The 21130-nt window shown below is 39.8% G+C and overlaps 1 protein-coding gene across 3 annotated transcripts in view; it reads left to right on the forward strand.

Moving 5' to 3' along the window:
• Positions 1–21130, forward strand: part of NTRK2 (neurotrophic receptor tyrosine kinase 2) — a 283569-nt gene that overhangs the window by 57005 nt on the left and 205434 nt on the right. For 2 of the 3 annotated variants that reach the window (XM_016223028.2, XM_087822730.1), the window contains exons 9-11: positions 1745–1780; positions 4854–4954; positions 6055–6154. In XM_016223028.2, the coding sequence (XP_016078514.1) occupies positions 1745–1780; positions 4854–4954; positions 6055–6154 (237 nt within the window). The remainder of the gene's footprint in view (positions 1–1744; positions 1781–4853; positions 4955–6054; positions 6155–21130) is intronic. The other variant, XM_087822731.1, reaches the window with a different exon arrangement.

Genomic DNA, 21130 nt, shown 5'->3' on the forward strand with positions numbered 1-21130 from the left:
GGGTACAATGGAGAAGGGGACCAGCGTGGGATTCTTTAAAGTAATAGATTCCTGAGAAGTTCGAAGAATGACTTGCTGACTTGGGCCTATAGGACCTTTCCTTCAGCAGGGGTAGGAAATCCTCACAGTGAGGAGACACCATTTGGTACAGGGACTTAGCAAAGGGAAAGGACTTCAGCAGATGGGTAGGTGCCCGGCAAATGACATTACCGGGGCTGCCACTGGGATTTCCTGCTGCTTTATTCATCGAATTGCCTCTCAAACTGCAGGGTAGCCTTCAAGGCCCTTCTCTGGAATATCACATCAGCTACAAATAATTATGACAATACATATTGACATATTGTAACTCAAAACTTAGAAAAGGTGCTTCGGATAATAAAACTCAAAATACAATAGAAAATTTCTGGAAACAGTGATTTTGCATGAATTGACCCAGGGCCATCTCATGTGGCTGCACAGATATGCACTGCACAATTTCAGGTGGTGCCTTTCGCATAGACTAGTCTGAATGGTGCCCCTAGAGCTGTGCAAAGCATGGACTGCACAGCAGTACGTAACATCCACGAATCAAAGCACACAATCATCTACTTACTTTTTCTCCTGCTAAAATAGATATTCTTTTAGTTGAACTGTGTTAAAATTTTAATTTAAACATTAGGGTCACTTCCATTTGGTTCTTCATTTAGGCTAACCTTAATTATTCAACTAGGGAGCACTTGAACAGAAAACTGGCTCGTGTCACTTTATTTTAAATAATATTTTTCTGCTAAAGTTCAGAAGTGAAATGAGAACTGAGTAAGCTTATGGTTTACCAGTTTTACTTTTTCACATGGCAAGTGAAGACTAAAAGCAAAGGAAGTAGCTTTGGAAATTCATTTTGTAAACACTTAAATGCTATATCAAATTCTAAGTTTATTTCCAAGTAGGCTTTCATATGGAGACCCTTTTGTTCTGAATGGAAAATAAGTAGGAAATATTTTTGTCACCAGTTCTTGTTGACAGTGACTTTTAAAAAGATTGAAAAATGTTTTTGCAAATTATCATGGGAATATTTTAAAACCAAATATTCTGATCATCTTGGTGAATACAGAGTCATCCAAAGAAAATTAAGTGGGTATACTTTTGCATTCTCTTTGATATGTTAATTTATAATCTCTTATACATAACCAATTTCAATAGAGAAAGTACATTTATTTGTGTGTGTCAGGGTCAAAAAAAAAAGGGTTTATTCAGCCTTGGCAACCTCTTGAAGACCAAATAGAGAGCAAAACTGTGCTTTAGATATTGTTATATGGACCAATTAATAATGTGTTCATGAGTGCAAATGGACCTGTCAAAGACATAATTTGAAAGGAACCCTCACACCATCCTATAATAACAAAAGTGGTATAGAAATGGTCTGTCTCTGGGACATAAATACCAAAATTGCACTTAAAATGGTCAACTGTATAATAGAAACAGTAAAAAAAAAAAGGGGGGGCTCATTGATTGCTGAAGTTTTTCCAGCTAAAGGGATTTGTGATTTTTCTTTTTTAGAGGGGTGGAGGTTGTGGGACTGGGGAGAGGAACAGAGTTAACATGAAGCAAACTGAGAATTTCAGGTATTATTTACCTGTCCTATAAAACAATCTATTTAGTCATAAAATCTTCAATTATATATTTAGCTCATTGTAGCTAGAATAAGTATTTTTTTTTTAGACTCTGAATGCATACTTAAAAATCTTTGCTTTGTTTTGCTTTTTAGGTGCAGATCCAAATTATCCCGAGGTAATTTATGAAGGTAGCTATCACATCTTTATTTTGTATTTTTTCAAAATGTTTGTCTGGCATGAAATGCATCAGCTAAAAAGGAGAACCTTGAAGCTCAGTTAAATATACACTTCAAGCACTTCATAGGTCAAAATAATATTTCCAAAAAAATCATTATATCTCCTCACCCAAGGAAATGCTTAGCGAGAGGAAGTGAGAGAGAGGGAGAGAAACACTGATTGGTTGCCTCCCTTATGTGCTGGATCTAACCTGCAACCCAGGCATGTGCCCTGATCGGTAATCGAACCGACAACCCTTTGGTGCACAGGATGATGCTAAACCAACTGAGCCACTCTGGCTGGGCAAAAATCATTCAATATTGATAGCTATTTTCCCTTGATATTTACAGTGCCTGTAAATAGCATTTTCTCTTCTCATGCTCTGTTCTTGGAAGTAGTAAATCCATTCTGCTGTAACAATCTGTTTCCGTAATTGGAAACTAATTACCTGTTTAAAAGCCATGGCTACCAAGAAAAGGGTGGTGTATCAGTTTCTAGTTATGACAGTAAACCCAAATCAAAATTGTATTTCTTATATAATAAAGAAGTTTGGCTCACGGAGAGGATCCTCCAAGGTACGGCATGCTTTAGGGCAGATTAAACCAGCAGCTCAATCATGTCATCAGGGACTCAAGTTTTTTTCATCTCTACTCTCCCCTGCCCATTGTTCTGCCTTCACTGATGGCCCTCCCACCCCCATGGGTTATTAGATGAGGCCAACAGAGGGGCTACAGTCACTTACATTGATGGAGAAAGGGGGGAGTTTCTGAAAGAGTTCCAGAAGAAGGTAATTTTTCCAGAAACCTCCATCTGGCCCTTCTTGTATCGAATTCAGCCCCCAGTTGGGTCATGATCCATTCTTGCCTCCATTACTGATAAGCAGGATGGATTAACCCTTGACTCACTAGAACCACCCCTGGAGTTTAGATTAGCTTCCCTGGAGGATGTACTTGAACCCCTTGAATAAAATGGGGCTCTTTTAGGAATGTGGAAGGGGAGAACGAAAAGGTCCACTATATTAACTTTTAACCGCACATCTCCTCTGTCCTTTGCTATTTTAATAAAACGCCAGGAATGTTTTTCTAGGTGTGAAAATCCACCTTTAACAGGTTTTCAAACCACCTTCATGACCAGGAGGCCTCTGTTTGGAGAAGTGGCAGGCTACATTTCAAGAATTGGCTTAAAATTTACCATTGATTTAAAGTTAGAGTGATTAAAATATCATTTAAAAAATATATATCTTTATTGATTTCAGAGAGAGGAAAGGAGAGGGTGAGAGAGATAGAAACGTCAATGATGAGAGAGTCATTGATCAGTTGCTTCCTGCACGCCCCCGACTGGGGATCTAGCCGACAACCTGGGCATGTGCCCTGACCAGGAATCGAACCCCGATCGCCTGGATCCCAGGTTGACGCTCAACCGCTGAGCCATGGCTGGCTGGGCTAAAATATCATATTTATATATTTATTTTATAAAATACTTTATTCTTTCATTTTATATTTTTATATACAAAGTGACATTTTGTTTTTTTATAAGTGATTCTGTGAGCTAATTTTAACTAAGGAATTATACTGTCTTTACCTGCTTTATACATGTTAAGCTATAATTCCTTCATGCTGTGATTTGGATGATTTTGTGTTTGTGATTTATATATTTTTGTTTTTATTTGTCTTGATATGGTTTAAAGGAAGACTACCTCAAATTATATCACAGTGAAATATGTTTTCATTGTGATGCAACATTTTAAAATTATGGTTTGGACTCCTTTCCAGTAATTTCAGGACTTAATATCATCTTTCCACTGGCCTCAGATACTACTTTGGGTCTTTGGGTCGAAATGTCATGACATTAAACTATAGATACTTTAATGATTTAATTTTGCATGAGTGGCTGGGTATGATATGAAGAGGAAAAATAAGTAAATGATCTCTCTTAGTGTTTGAAATTAAGTTTTAATATATTAACTATGGAAATGGTGAGAATGTAGTTTTGGAGTCAATAACAAAACAGTGAACAGAAAGTAGATGCTTTTCCTGCTACTTTCATTCAAATTCAAAGGAATACTCTACTAATAAAAATATAATTTAAATTGATTACCCCAAGGCTTGTTTGAAAATTCTATGGAGAGTTTAGCTGGGGAAGACTTAATGAGATTGTTTGTTCAGGATGCAAATTGAAGGCACCATATCTATTTAGAATAAAAATACAAAACATTTATATAGAACATTGTCTGCATTATGTTTACCAAATTTTTTATAACTTTTATATGTAATATTACTAATAAAAACTTGGCTCACACACACAAAAATCATTAATTTTCTAAAATTGATTCAGAAGATGACAACTACATTTGAGACATGGTGATAAGAGAACGTATCCTTGCAGTTCTAAAGATTGTGTTGGAGCAATTCCTTGTCTATTAATTCTGAAACTGAAATATTAATGACTCGTAACTCTTCAAAAAAGTCCATGTGTGTACCCAAGTGCCCTATCAGTGTTGATTCCACATTTCATCTTGAGTGGCTGCCTCTTACCCAGATAGGATGCCTGTGTCCTGGGCTTGGTGCTGCTGATTTCTAGTCTGCTTCAGGTCTAGGCTCTGCCATCTTCTTGCCAGTTGACTTTAGACTAGTCAATCAACATTCTTCATTTGCAAAACTCATGGTTAGGCTCAAACTCTAAAGACCCTTCCAGGTCTATAAATCTGTCTTTTAGATAATTAATTCTCTTTCATATTTAAATATTTCACCAGAAAAGGGATATATTCTTATGTGCAAAGAAAAACCCTAAACCAGGTTTAGAATTTGGTCGCCAAAACAAGAATGTAGAGATCTGGGTTTAGTACAATGTTGGTGTTGCACAGTCCCAGTACTACAATGGATTTAACCCAATGCCCAGGCCCTGCTCCTCCCTAGCCAGGCTGGCAGTGGCTTGGCATCTTGTGAACTGTCTGGCTTTGTTCTGGGTCACACTGTGGCCTCTCATTTGTTGGCAGCCTAATGACAACTTCATGGTTCCTTCTCTTTCCCTTTTCTGCACTTTAAGATTATGGGACTACAACGAATGACATCGGGGACACCACAAACAGAAGTAACGACATTCCTTCTACAGATGTTGCTGACAAAAGTGGTCGGGAGCATCTCTCGGTGAGTGGGATAAATAGTTGTTTCCTAGGTTGGTTCTGAGCACTTTGGATGCTTACAAGTTGGAGGCAGCTAGCATATTGTATTTACTTTGTATTTTTTCAAAAATTCATCTAAAATGAAATACATCAACTAAAAGAAGACCTTTGGAGCTGCTTTAATGCAAGTCTTTCAACAAGACTTTTTTATTGCTCAGATGTAAACAGGGCATTGAAGTTCAGAGGAATTAATAGAAAGATTCAAGAGAAGTGATAAAGGTAGCCTCTGACTTACTGCTAGCGGTTCCTGTTTTAAATATCTGTCCTTTAGAAGGTTATTACTAGAAGAGCAAGAAAGCTGCTTTCTCGTATAGGCACATGAATAATTATTTGTCTTCTACACCTTCACACCTGTGTTCTTAAATATTTTAATAAAAATTTCAGTGCCCACCACATGTAAGGATATAACATGGGAGGGTATAAAAACATGAATGAAATGCAGGTCTGTTCCTTTTGGAGCTTAGAGTTTAGTGAGTGGCCTGAGACGTGAATACTAGCACCTGATACAAATAGAGGTGGAGCAGTGTGGTTCGAGAATTAGAAACAGAGGGGCAGGTGTGCTGTTCCTTCCTGCTGGGAGAGCCAGAGGAGCCTTTGCGGGACAAGTGGCATTTTCCATGGCCTGTGCAGGGTGCCTGGGATTTGGACAGAGAGGAACAGAAGGAGAAGGGATTTGGGGGTTGTGAACAAGAACCTGCAGACTGGAAAACAGTGTTGATTGGGAGGTAAGGCATGTGAAGGGCGGCAGTTAGAGGCAAGGTTGGAGAAGTTGGTTGTGCCAGATGATGAGGTTTGGAAACACAGTGCCAAACTGTGTAGGTGGTAGATTCATTGCACAGTGAGGAGACACTGAAAGGGGCCTGTGAAAGCTCCAGGGTCACAGGGCTACAGGGCTCTGTGGCAAGGTGGTCTGTCAGCTGCCCAGCAAGCTTCCTCCATTTTTTTTCTTCACTTGTCATGTGTGCCCAGATGCATGTCCTGTGAGCTCTGCCTCCTTATAAATTCCAAACCCATCCATGTTCCTCCATCTCCACCACCATAACTGCCCTCCTCTCCTTTCTCTAGGTTTATGCTGTGGTGGTAATTGCATCTGTAGTGGGATTTTGTCTGCTGGTAATGCTGTTTCTGCTGAAGTTGGCAAGACACTCCAAGTTTGGCATGAAAGGTAAGAAGGGTTGTGTTTATTTTACTTCTTATGTGGAATCATTCTTGGCTTATGACTAATGCTAATTACCACTAAAGAAGGAAGCAGCTAGATTTACCATCACTAGGTTTTCAGGCTGAAAAAAGAGCAACAAGGATATGATACTATAAACCAAGACAGAGCAAAATAATATTGATCACTCAGCCCTACCTACTTTCCAATGAGGACGTTTGTCCCAGAAGACACAGAGCTGGTTTCTTGAGTATCGCATGACTAATAATAATATAGGCACATAGTGCCCAATTTCCCTTTTGCTTCAGAAGGCAGGCTTGGTTCGGTGGCAGTAGGCTAGTTACGGACACATGTGTTTTGTGCAGAAAGGTCCTTTCTGCTGTTTGTTTTGACTTCCCGATATTCCGTGGTGTGCTTTTGGTGTTGCTACTGCTTTTTCAGATTCTCATCTTTTGAAATTTGAACATCATTGGGAAGCAAAATAACAGCCATTTGGTGGTACATCGACGCCCTGTGAATGAGTGACTTCTATTTTGAAGTGGAAAAATTCTGAGTGGGTGACTAAAAATTAGGAACTATGTTGCCAAGAATAGATCACTGGTCTCTTAAAGGACTGAACATTAATTTTAGGGGGAAAACTTGCTGAAATGTTCCTGTGATAGCCAAGAGTTTTAGTGGTTTAAGAGCAGTTGCTCTGAAGTTTTAACTTGCTTATTGACTAATATGTTATTGAATTTTGCGTGGTCTCTTATAAATAGCCACTAGCTTGGAAAAGCTGTGAGGAAGGTTTAGTGGTGTCTTTGCTGCATTGGCGAGAAGGTCTGGTGAGTTTTCTTGACCTGTGTGCTTTATTACAATAACTATTGATGTGGCTTGTTTACTTGGAGGGGAATGTTTAAGTAGCAGGAAGTTGCCCAGCATACACTGGGATCTGGGGTGGATCAGATCTGTTTCTGAGCTTTTCTCCTCTCCTTTTGTTGGTGCCTGTCACCAAGATTCCTAAACCCAAGGTGAAGGGGAGGAGTAGTGGTAACCTGGGGCTTAACCCCCTAAGCCTCCTCCTGTCTCCTCTTTGACGTTGCCTTTGGAGGAGGAAAGATCTCTCTTTCTCCAATTATAACTAAGTCTTGGGTTAGGAACTATACTGCAGTGATTTTAATTAATCCTGTGGTGGTGGTTCGTAAGCTGGACTTTGCCTCAGAAACTCCCGGAGGGCTGTGAAAACAGATTTCTGGGCCACCTCGAGAGTTTCTGATCTAACAGGTCTGCAGTGGACCTAAACATGGGCATTGCTAGCAGTTTGCAAGGGACGCGGATGCTGCTGTCGCCCGAGCAGCCTTGGAGAATCATTGTTCCATGGGATAAGGGTGGCCTACCACGTCTCTTTCTGAGTGTGACAGGACGCCAGAGAGGCATTGCAAACCAAGCTCACACATTGCTTCGCAGACCTTCCTGGGTCCCCATGTGCAGCTGGCACCCAGGCCCAGGCCAGGCTTCTGCTCCCTGCATTTGGGCCACCTGCTCTGGCATTTGCTTTCCTCATTCTGATCAGGGGCTTCCTTTCCTTAGAGGCACTTGGAATGGATGTCTTCAAGCATAGGTGTTTTTTTTTTATCAGAGAGAGCCAGATTCTAGCTCTATCCCTTTCCCACCTTGAAAGTTTGACTTGAGATCTTTCCCTCTCCTGGGCTCTTCTGGAAGAGATATGTCCAGGTCCTGGGAGTTCAGCAAAGGCTTTGAGAACCCCTCCCGCCCCATCTTCATGTTAGGAAGATGACTGACAGAATGATCTGTGAAAGTTAGCGTATTCTTTGTAGCTGGGCGATGGAGGAGAATTCGGTCCAGAGAAGACCGAGTTCATACAGAGACTCTGGCACTAAGACTGAAATGGTATTTTATTTGGATAATTTGGGGTGATTACCACTAAAGCACCTACAATTTCCACATGTAACCTAAGGGTATTCTTAATGAATTGTAAGAAAGATTTTGCTTAACCTTGTCAGAGAGCCAGTAAATGACTTCCTTCAGGCAGTGTGCTTCACTCTCTTATTTCTAAACATAAACTAAATGGTTTTAAAAAATTTGTCTGGGAGACTCACATTCTTGTTTAGAATAACTACTTTTTCTATTTTTAGCTACACGTCTATTCGTGCCTTGGTTTGAACAAAACAGACCTGCATTGAGGTTATTGTTTTACTAGTCAGATGCTGAGTTGATAATTTGGGGGGATCTAGTAGATGAGGCTCATGCCATGAGGGCAAATGAAACTGCATAAAAAGTGGTGTTTAAACATTCATGTAAGTTAATGTACTTTAAATGCTATTAGGGCTGCGATTACTGCTGAAAAAATGTATGTCTGAAAAAGGGAAGAATACATGAAAACACTGTTATACTTCCTGAAACAACTAGGAAACCTGTCAGCTGTGAATTCTGAGTAACAAGGTATGAAACGGCTTGATTCCATGTGAGAGGCCACTGGCTCACGTGTGAGTGAGCTATTCCAAAGTAATTCTCGCCCTCATAAGCACCTTTGGGAGATTCTGCCTCCCATTCATATTCCCTGTCCGGGAGGCAGGCTGAGACCAAAGAGGGCTGCCAGCCCACCCATAGGCATTCACAGCTTTTTACCCATCCCCGGCGACGCACACTTCAGTCTTAAGCATTGACTGCTTCAATCTGTGATTATAAACTACAATTTAGTACTGTTGAAGCACCTAAGGTGACACCAACCGGGAACCTCTTAAAAATTACACTGCAGCTGACTGCAGGACCACTCCAGCTTTATGGATTAACCTGAGAACCCAAACATTATTGATGGCCTCGCTTCCATGGGAAGGTGGCCTCTAAATTCCAAACCAGGAGCTTAGACCTAGACTTAGAATACAACCAATGAGCTGTGGCGTGTTCTTTGGAGATGGGTCTATGTGACTGTAAGCTTCATAGAGTTTTTTCTCTGTTCTATCAACTCACCGTAACCAAGGCTGCTGACGGGGCCGTCTAGAACAGGAGGGCCAGACTGTGAGCTTCGTGGCGACAACATTCAGCTGGTTTTGTTCCTCATTCCTTATCCTTTGCCGAGCCCAAAGTTGGCACCAATAAATAGTAATTGACTGACTGAATGATAGCAGGGAATTTTCAACTTCATCCATTTCAGTTTGGTGATTAGGAAACAGTTGATATTTGGAGTACAGCTTACCTGTGAATGGCTAAAGAGAGATCTTGGAGCTTTGCTAAGTTTCTAAAGGGGACAAAACCCTCCCTACCTTTTATTTTCACTTATTTCAGATAAATAATGGTCATACACAGGAGGTCATTTTGTCCAGGTTTTATCTCACGTTTTCCCATACTAATCTAAACAATTACTGCTATTTAAGTTGGAGGGTTCACTCCATTTTGCACATGGACACTCCAATTTCTGCCTCTCTAAACTTGCAGGCTCAGAATATGTGTCTTTGTCCAACTCTGAATCCAGCGGAAGTGGCAGGTGGTGGCTCCATCTTCATGCTAACCTAGAACTTACCTTTCATTATCGCTTGATATATGTTAACCTCCTTGTTGCTAGTGACCAAGAGACAACTAGCTCTGTTTCAATAATGATGTCAAGAGGTAGATTAACCCCAGTGCATTTTTCCATGCTCGTTTCTGTGCCTTTACCACCCTATTGCCTTTTGGTCAACTATCTAGTTATCATAATTGCAGAAGCCCCAAATATAGCCCCTTTGTTAGTGCTTGGTCATCTGTATTGGCATCATTCATGTCTGTGCTCACTATGGATGCCTAAAATATATAACACATGTATCTAAATATATGTCTGTATTGATATCCCTACATGTAAAAGCATAATTTTACCCTTTTTCCCTTAAGGGTGCCACTGATTTATTTTATTTATTTATTCCATTGAAATAGGCCAGAAAGGCTTTTCCAGAGCAGCTTTATTGTCCAAGGAACAGGCAACCAGGCCTTTGAATGCGCTTGTGTTTAGCTCTCATATTGCTTCCTGGCTCCCTTTCCTCACTGAAGATGTTGAAATGCCCATGAAAGGGAAATGGAAGCATCTGGGGGCCCAAAGGGCTGCCGTGTCTTCCAAGAGTGCTCCACTTTGGGAGCCCTGCCTGATGGTGTTGATGGTGTACGGGGCTGGAAAAAATATAAGGGAGCCAGGAGGGCGGAGGGAGCTTGGCACTCATCACAGTGGTAAGAATAGTTTTGGCCATCAGCTTTCAGTTCCTTGTATTTTGCAATAGACGTACATATATATTTGTCCCTCTGGGTATTGATGCATCCTTTGTCCTTCTTGAGCAAAGATCTAAGGGACCCCAAGGAATCTGCAGGAGGCACTGGAGCAGGAAGGCTCTCTCATTCCATGTTCAGCCTCCGTATTTCCTCTGCATTCACTCCTGCTGTTTGAGCTGGAGACATTTGCAACTAGTAACTGACCCAACAACTACAACTGCCTAAGAATGCAGAGCCAGGTCTTCTTAAGTCCAGATTCAAGGCCCAGAGTTTAAGTTTCTCCTCTTATAAATGATCTTCTAAATGTCTTTCAACAGCAACCAAAAATCTGGTTATTTAAAAATAGTCATAAACATACTGGGGCCAAAGCTAAAGAGGTTCAAGGTTAAAGCCTTTTCTATGAGCTGAAAACGATCCTGGAAAGTTTAGGAGGTTGAGTTTAACAGATATTTGGATCGACTTTTTAAAGAGGGAAAATGTGACCTAAAGCCAGAAACAGTTGTGGAAACATCTGTAAGGACAAACTGTTTTCCATATGCCCCCCCACCATTCCCCACTCCACTATTTTTTTTTAAAGATAAATAACATTAAAAATTGTAAGAGTAACACATGAATCAATTCTTGTTTTTCACAATTTCAAGCACTTTGAAAATAGATGGAGCTAAAAGTGGAGGTTTCTCTTCACTCTCTTCTCCAATTATAATTTCTGTTTTTGAGGATAAACCTCTTGAACCATCTAGAATGCATATATTACATAAATAAGAAGATATATGTAGCTTCCCTTATTATGTAGATAATCATGTATATTCACTTATGGTTCCATAAAGAAATTATATCATCTTGTCTGTATCTTTTTTTATTTTTCATTTTTATTTTAAATATATCTTTATTGGTTTCAGAGAGAGGAAGGGAAAGGGAGAGAGACAGAAACATCCATGATGAGAGATAGTCATTGATTGGCTGCCTCCTGCACACTGCCTACTGGGAATCGAGCCCTCAACCCGGGCATGTGCCTTCACTGGGAATCAAACCATGATCTCCTGGATTGTACATCTTTGCTCAACCACTGAGCCATGCCCGGCTGGACTGTATCTTTTTTTAAAAACTTTTTTATTGAATTTACTGGAGTGACATTGATTAATAAAATTATACAGGTTTCAGGTGTAGAGTCCTATAATACATCATCTGTATATTGTGTTCACCACCCCAAATCAGGTCTCCTTCCATCACCATATCTGCATGTTTCCAAGGGGACCAATTTGCCTTCTAGGTCTTTCCATGTCAGTACCAAGGTATGTGCCGCATTTAGTTTAATAGTATTTCTGAGTAGTCTGGTGTCAGGCTACTTGGGTCTGAAGCCTGTCTGTGTCCATTATAACCTGTGCAACTTGGGGCAAGTCTCTCATCCTCTCTGCCTCAGTAGTTCTTTCTGTAATGGGGCAATAATTGTATTCACCTTGTAAGGTTGTAATAAGACAGAGTTTTCATGTGTGAAGCACTTGGGGAAGTTCCTGGCATTATAATTACTACACAAATATTGACCATTATTATTGTTGATGAATTGTGATTTATTTTCTTCTTGTAATGGGCATTTACATTTTAATCAAGTTTACAGAAAATTATTTCAAATAATACTTTACAGTTAAGATAGATACTTGGAAATGGATTTCTGAGAGATATGTGTATATATTTTATTTACTTATTTATTATTTAAAAAAATATGTCTTTATTGATTTCAGAGAGAGGAAGGGAGAGGGAGAGAGAGAGACAGAAACATCAATGATAAGAGAGTCATTGATCAGGTGCCTCCTGCACAACCCACACTGGGGATCGAGCCCACAACCCGGGCATGTGCCCTGACTGGAACTGAACTGCGATCTCCTGGACCATAGGTCTGAGCCACACCGGCTGGGCACTATGTGCATATATTTTAAAATGAAATATTTTAATGAAACATTTTAAAATATATACAAAAATGCTTCATTAATTTATACTCCTACCAACAGTATTTTTTGTTTATAATTTCATTCATATTGGATATTATCAATCTTTTCTATTTTTGCCAATTCAGTTAAAATGATATTTTGATTAATAATAAAGTTAAACATGTTTATTATGTGAAGAATAAGAAATGTTTATTTTTACTTCTCAATTTACAGATTTATCTTAAAGTATATATATTGATCAATCTTTTATTGGTTATATATGCTGCTCACATTTCACATTTTTTTCTACTCTTGACTTTTTTTAATAGTGTCTTTCGGAAAACAAAGATATTTACCTTAGTATAGAAGCAAATCTGTCTGTCTTTTCCATCTTAGTTTTTGTGTCTTGCTCATTAAGAAGGTCTTCCCCACCTTTTACCAGTTTTACTTTGTGTGTGCTTTTAAACTTAGATCTTTAATCGTTTTGAAAAATTTTAAACTTGTTGTGAAGTACTCTGTCTTTTTCAGAGCTAAATGGAATAAAGATATTTTGATTGAAGTTCAGTGTGACATTTTCAGAGAGACCAACAGTATTAACTTTCTGGAATTAGAAAGCCATTAATAAAAAGAGAAAGAAATGTTGAAAAACTTAATGATGAACTCTTTTGTAAATTAAGTAATGAGCATTGTTGGTTCTCTTTTATAATGTGGGAATGTGAACCTCACAAAGTAGTATCACAGAAAATAAGTTTTCACAGGAATCTTTTTTTCAGTGCCCTTCCCCCAGCTTCAGATTGAGTCCAAAGTATATCTTAGCTTTCTCTTAGTAAAGAACAAAATTCACTGATAACAATCAAATCCTCAGAAATTTCAGAAAATATATCATTTGAAAGAGTGTTTCCTGTCTCGGGGGTGAACATCCACTTTCCAAAGTCTTTTCCTTCTTTTAGGGCAACATTTGGGTTCTGTCCGTGTGAGGGCAGAACATGCTTGTTCTCTGCAGCATCTTGAAAAGGGGGAGAGCGTTTCAGGAGCTGACGGATCACCCAGGACAGGAAACAGAAGTGGCCACTTATGTGGGCATCACACAGGCGCAGTGCCATTCGGGGGACAGCCCCGGCTCGCCTGTACTGTAGAAAGTGCCCACAGTATTGTTTAGGGACTTCCCACACTACTAGCTTCCCTAAAAGGTAAAGGATTTCTTAAGAAACTAGATTTTGTATTTAAAAGTCAGGAACAATTGTTACCCCTTCTTTGGTCCTCCATAAATCCTGTGGTGAGCTCACCTGGACCTCCGTTCCCAGGCCGTGGCGTACTTTATAAAGGATTTCCCAAACTGGAAAACCTGCTGGCCTTCTTCTTTTCCTTCTTTGCTTCTTTATTTTTTTTTTTTCCCTTCATTTTCCCCTGCCATTTTGTCCCTCCACATCTCTCTGCTCTCTAATTCCACATTCTTTCCTCTGTCTTTTGGTTTCCTTCCTCATTACTAGCGTCTGATGTTGGTGGACAAGCTTTTCAGAGTTTATGAAGAACACGGATATCTTGGCTTACATTCTAACATATGCTCTGATTTTATCTTACTTTATTTTGGGCAAGAATACTGAATGATTGTGGGAATAAACTTAGCTCTAAATCAACAGAATTGTCGTGCGGTGATTAAGAAGATAGCCTGTGAATCCTTTCATGTCCTTCATGTTTGTGAGACATTAACTCTTAAGTCTTCAAACCTGGGAGCATATAGCTATATAACATTGGGGACTTATGGATCAGATAAGCCTGGGTTCAAATCGCAGCTCTCCCACCAGCTAAACATAATTTTGGGCAAATTTTTAAACTCTCTAAATCTTAGATTCCTCTTTGGTTAAATGAAGCAATAATATTCACCTCTTGGGTGATTATAAGAATTGAATCAGTGCTTTGTTTGGTGCCTGGCTCATTGAACTAATTCCATGAGAGGTAGTTATTTTTCAGATTTATGTTATAGTAATATATTATTAAGGAAAAGGGTATGGGGAGAATCCTGTTTGGATTTACACTGAGTCTGAATTGCAGAAAAATATCCCAAATGTATATAAGTGTATAGCAGTATCTTAAGGTTTATTAATTGAGTTTATAGAAAAATAATTATAATTATAACATGTCTGTACTTTATGGGCATGCGTTATGAATATAAAGTTGTTGAAACATATGCTCATTTTATGTTCTTCGACCATTAAAGACACTATGCAATAATTATATCAAATTCTCAATTTTATTGTCCTTTGAATATTTGATAAGTTTACATTGTTTGGGGCTTTATGAGAAATCTGTATGATTGGTGGTTGATTTGGCATGTGGACTTTACCCGTTTCTTTTGGGAGGAGCATTTACTGTAGGGAAGGGGCAGAAAGGGCAGGTGGGGTGGGGCAAGGAAGAGAGCCTCCCTCCCCATTAGCTTAAATCTAGGCCTCATGACTCCAGATTTAATGTTTTATGTTGTGAGAATGAGAAACATTATAAGAATAAGTGAAACTTATTTCCCTGCCAAATTCGCTGCTTTAGTGCTCGTTTGTATTGCCATTGGAAATCGCTAATATGTATTGCCAGTGGTATATATTGCCATTGGATGACATTGTATGTTCCTCAAATCTGGGACATATGTCATCAGTGGTAACAAGATGGTTTTAGGCAATACTCAGGGGCTAACATCTTTAATTCTGAAGCTTCTGTATTTATTCTAATATTTATTAGAAAAAAGTATACCTAGAACATTATACCTATGGTTTAGTGATATTATTATTTAGGATAAGGCTTAAGTTAGAAAAATGAAATAAAGTATTAAGTAAATGATTTTAATTTTAAAAAGATTATTTGAATAAGACTTTTCTAAGACACTGGAAATTTAATACTAAACAGAACAAAGTTTCTGCCTCATGGAACTTAAACTCCAGGGAAGAGGAGAGACAAAAAGACAAAGAAAGAAATATAGATGTAATCTACAGGTAATGACAAGTGCTATAAATAAAATGAATCAAGGTAAGAGGAGAACAGTGAGAGTTCTGTTATTTTTAAATAGTTAATAAAGGCCCATCTGATAAGATGACATCTGAACCAAAATTGAAGGCAATGGGGAAGTGAGCATGCTTATATCTGAAGGAACAGCATTCCAGGCAGAGGGAACAGCAAATGCAAGGGCATAGAGGCTGGGGGAAGCTCTGCATGTTGAAGGAACAGCAGAGCCCAGGGTGGCTGGAGCAGAGTAAGGGATGGGAGTGGGAGAACAAAAGGAGAGATCAGAGAAGTGACAGAAATGCTTCTCCTGTAGGTACTTACAGGCCTTTATAAGGCTTTTCTCAGAATGAGGGGTACTTGCATAAGGCATAAACTGAGAAAGTGTATATGGAGGACTTAAATGTGGGCAACACTGATGCATTAATGTACCAAATTGATTTCTGATAACAGGAGGTAACTGGGGGAAAAGATATCTTTGGGGGAGTAGGGGAGAGAAGTTTATGATTCATGGGTATGGGGAAAATTTCACTTTAGGTTCATGATCAGTTTCACTTCAGTAGTATGATCCCCAGCCCTTCCCAGTCTTCAGTGTAACACACACACACACACACACACACACACACACACACACACACACACACACACACACACACACACACACAACACCAGCCCCAAATGATGGTTTGTAATGTTTTTTGGTCATCCGCATTTCTCCCAGCATTGCGCACTCATAGAATGTTGTGGTTGACAGTGATCACATGACCACGCCATTGCTATCAGAGGGGGTAGGACATAGGCTTTGAGTTACATCTCTAGTTTTTCTTACAATTCTTCTCATCTTCACTCTGATTCCTTATATGCAGCCCAGTTCATTCCAAAGGCTGGGCCATTAGACTATAGTTAATTTCATGGCTGATATAATTTGAGTGAAATTCTGTTTTTTTGAGATCTCAGTTGCTATTGAGAGAAAAGGGCCTCTGTTTGAGAACTCAAATGATGCATTTTCAGAGTGAGCCAAGACATTGGGGGAGCTCTGCTTTCCTCAGAAGGATGATTAAACCTTAAGTAGAACCCATGTTCCCCGCGCATGGGGTTCCCTTTGGCGTGATAGACAAGGCTAGAACTTAAGGAAAGGCAGGAAGTTTTTGAAGGGATGCAGTTCCAGAGAGGAAGCAAGCCCTTGATTTTCCTGCTTACTATCCTCCCGACAAGTTACTGAGAGCACTTTGCCATCCTGTGGTCTGGATTAGTCGCCGTCTTTGAATTGCCGTGGTGTGGGAGTGGGGAGGCTTTAACTGTTTTACGAGCAGACATTCACAGCTCCTTAAGCACGCTTTTCTTTCTTTATGACTCTCCCCTTCATCTCCCCTCTCTGTTTGGGGACACACTTGATTGACTGCCACCTTTGGGGAGCTCTGTTCTCTTTCTCCTTCCTTCCCCCAGCCGCATGTCCCTGTCCGCTGGCCCTGGGTGGGGTTTAGCAGAGCCCTCTGCATGCTTCCCCTGTAAGACCTGGGAATGGGGTTCTTTCCAAGTCTTCACTGTTGTCATTTAGATCTTCTTTATGAAGTGCCCAGTAATATGTATTTACTCTTGTCTATTTTCTTATTCATCACTTAATATGCTTATGGGTTAGCAAATTCAAAGAAACTAACTCAGATATTACCGGCAACAAAACATATTTGAAAAGATAGATCTGTCATGTACAGACCTGTGTCATGAAAACCTAGAAATGGAAAAACAATGGCCATAGTCTTGGATAATCCCAATTATTGGCATGGATTTTTGGACAGTATTAATTTTGGTTTGACATCCTTGTTTTCCCTCTATTTAGCATTTTACACTACCTATCAGATTCTCATTGATTCCAGAAGTTTTCAATTATGAAACAATGCATGGGAAAGCAGAGGTTTACAATCAGACTCTGAATTCTCAAAATTCAAATATGCCAAGAGTAACAGATGCCAAGTCTGAGTAGCTTCATTTTAGCCCTGATTTTAGCAAATGTTTCACCTTGAAATGATAGTTCATTGCAGATATTTTGTAACCATAGTGGTGGTTGAGAATTTTGTATTTTGTTTGAGGAAGACAGTTATTCTTAGGCTGACTCCTCTCCTTTCCCCCTACCCCACCCTGAACCCATTAATCTCCTGAGCTCCTACAGTGTTCTGAGAGTCCCTAAAATAGTAAACAACCTCTTTCCCTTAGTAGCAGCCATCGATACTTGTTTATTTAAAATTGGAACTTAAATCTAAGTGCAAAAACTCAAGGTGCCTATCAATCGTCAGTCGTCAGTGTTATGTCTGTCGGGCCCCTCTGAAATTCTTTATGAATTTTGTTTTAATGTATCTGGTTATACAGTGTATTAGGGTATACTCTCCTGTTCCAGTTCTAGTCTTCCATAGGTGATGACATAATTGTGATAAATTATACATTGCCAAATTATAAATATTATTGGAAGTTGCTTTTTTTAAAAAAAAATATCTTTATTGATTTCAGAAAGAGGAAGGGAGAGGGAGAGAGAGAGAGAGACATAATGATGCGAGAGTCATTGATCGGCTGCCTCCTGCACACCCCTCACTGGTAATCAAGCCCTCAACCTGGGCATGTGCCCTGACCGGGAATCAAACCATGATCTCCTGGATCATAGGTCGATGTTCAAAGGCTGAGCCACACTAGCTGGGCTATTGGAAGTTTTTTTTAAAAAGAGATGTATAAAACTATTTATGACTCTAACAAATTAGTTATTTTGATATTTCATGTTTCTGAGCCATTTTTAATAACCCAGTAGTTAATCCTCAGGTGATCTGTGACCCAGTCTGCCTACCCAGCTGGCTGTCTCCATCGAGTCTCTGTTGTCTGAAATCTTAAAGTCAGCATTTCCCTTTTGCAGATAAGGATATAGAGATATAAGAAATTATGTTTTTAAATTACAAGAATTTATTTGATTAAAGCAAAGTCTTGAATCTCTGTACGATAGATCTGTGTTAACTGGATGGATAGATTACACAACTCAATTTAAATAACATCCTAGAATCTCTGAGCGGTGTGGATGGTTAAATGCATATGCATATGTGAAAGAGCCCAGGAGTTGTTGGTGCCAGTTTTTCTCTTGGTGTTTGAGGGGTTGGCCACTGTTCTGTTCCAATTGCTTCCATCTGAGTGGTGTCTGTGCCCTCTATCAGTGACTGGCACAACTTTCTTCAGCAGAAAACCACAACTGTAGTTGGTTGAAGTGCTCATTTTTTGATGCCTGAAGGTAAACCTTCAAAATTGAATTTTATACTCCTAGGAAATATGTACTTCAAACTTAGTTTTTATAAATCACCAAAGAAAAATGAATATATTTACAGTTAAATGCACATCATTTGGTGATGAACCGACTCCAATGATTGGAAGGCAGAATGGACACAGATAGATTTCCATGAAATTCTCTTGATTAATGTTGCAAATGTTATTATGTCTGTGCTCTGCCCAGCTTCCCTCAAACTCCCTTTACTGGTCCTATGCACTTATCCTGGCTTCGGTGTACATTTGCTCCTAAGGGCTGGCACCTGGAACCTTCTTCAGAGGGCTAGCCTTGAGCCAGTGGAGCTCCTGCCCCACACCAACACACACGCACACATATGCACACACATGCACATACATGCACACAATGCACACACATGCGCACACACAGCTGGAGGTGTCTGGGGGTTAAGTACCCTCCACTCACTCCTCTCAACCCCTCCTTGGCTGCTGACTGATTGGTTTAGGAGCAGGAAAGCTCACTCCCTTGCCTTCAGGCTGGACCAACTCTGTGGGATAATTGACCAGTTCTCTGTAGGATCTGTGGTGTAATTTACACTCCAGAGCTCCCTGCAGCATCGGCTGAGGGTGCAGCTTCACCTGAAATTGCATCTTTGCTTGGCTTCTTCTATTTCCCTTTCCTGCTTCTCTCTCCAGGGAGCGCTTTTTTAATAAATCACTTGCCATGAACACTGCTGTCTGGGACCACTTCTGGGTAAATGACCTAAGACAGATTTTTTCTGTAAGAGCGCTAAGAAATTACATCTTTTACTTGATGCTTTTTATCAGCATGTTTTAAATTATTTTTATCTCTTGTTTGCTACTTTGGGCTACATATACACAAGTGGGTGATCTTAAAATTTAATTTAAAAATTAAGTGAGGTATAGATTATAGTTGCCACTTGTTGAGGGGGCGTGGCACTGTATGTCACATCCTTGACACATTTGCTCTGATTTCCATTAAATTCCTACCTTGTAACAATGAGTTTATTGAAGTCCAGAGACATTTACTAATGTGTCCAAGTCACAGAGCTAGTAATTGGCAGAACCACAATTTATAACCAGATCTTTCAGGTTTTAATGCTTTAGCTTTTTCAACTGCTTCCCTGCTGACTCTCCTTCTTTCTTGGTGTATTAAAATATCTATTTCTAGATGCTATCAAAGACGCATTCCAACATCAAAGTTCATAACCTCCTGAAATTGGAGGAGACTGTCTCTTTATTAAGAAATAACAAAATACATTTCCAAACACCAAACTTAATTCCCCAGATTGAGAGTGATTGAAAATAATTCTAATAAACATTGGAGGCAAGGCATATCAGTTTTTTTGAGAGAGATCTTTGACAAGTTCGTGGCAGAATCTGGGTAGTTTGTAGAAAAATGAAATTGTGGAGAAGGTGGAAACAAGGAAGGGCGTTGGGAATGTGCATCGGGAGGATGGGAGCTTCTCTGGAGTGGTCATGCTCAATCATGTGACCGTATTGTACCAAGATTCTGTTTAGAAAATAACTTTCTCAGGCCCCTAGATGGACCACAGCATCCTGAAAGCTCTAACTCATCTCACAGGAGTTATCAGTCTGTTCCACAGAGAGATCCTTAAAGAAAAAAGTAGGGGTAATGGCAGTGATGGCATAGCCATCTGAATGGACTTCCATCCAACATGTGTTTTGGGCTCTGTTTGAATTATTGCCAACACAAGCTGTCCACATGTGAAACTTTCAGCAGGAATACACGAAAACCGTGCCAGAGACCTTTCAAGTTTCTGTAAGGTGATGTCAGCACTTACTGCCAACAGTAGATGTTCTCTCTTTCTGGAGTGCTGTTCACCCATCCCTTTGCCTGGCTGTTTCTTACCTATCTTTTATTTATTTATTTATTTATTTATTTATTTATTTAAAAAAATATATCTTTATTGATTTTAGAGAGAGAAAGGAAGAGGAGGAGAGAGAGAAAGGAACATCACTGATGAGAGAGCCATTGATTGGCTGCCTCCTGCATGCCCCCGACTGGGGATCGAGCCCGCAACCTGGGCATGTGCCCTGACCAGGAATCGAACCATGATCTCCTGGATCCTAGGCTGACGCTCAACTGCTGAGCCATGCTCTGCTGGACTCTTACCTATCTTTTAAAGATAAAGCTCAAGCATCACCTCCTCTAGAAAGCTTCCTCTGATATCCTTAGGATGGACAAAGTCCCTTTTTTGTAGACTTGTATTACTGTGAGTAATCATCCAGGAAAATGCTTAGCCCATCATATTTGAAAGAATACACTTACCTATTAATCCACCCATTAACCCAAAAGCTTTTCAGAGTCAACAGTCCTGTTCTGTTATCTCTGTGTCTCCAGTACTTGGTGCTGTGCAAGGCACAGCACATGTCTTTTTTAGCTGAACCAAACCACAAAGACAGAAGGTGGCTCCGTATCTTTTTGGTATTCATGGTTGACCCTTATAAATTGTTTCAAAGCCATTCAGGTGACTCAGGCAGAAGAAATACTGAAGAGCCAGAAGGCAGTGGAAACCTTCAGTCAGGCTCTTTGAGCAAGAGG

This window comes from Miniopterus natalensis, chromosome 12 (genome assembly GCF_054644295.1).
Source record: "Miniopterus natalensis isolate mMinNat1 chromosome 12, mMinNat1.hap1, whole genome shotgun sequence".
NCBI lineage: Eukaryota > Metazoa > Chordata > Mammalia > Chiroptera > Miniopteridae > Miniopterus > Miniopterus natalensis.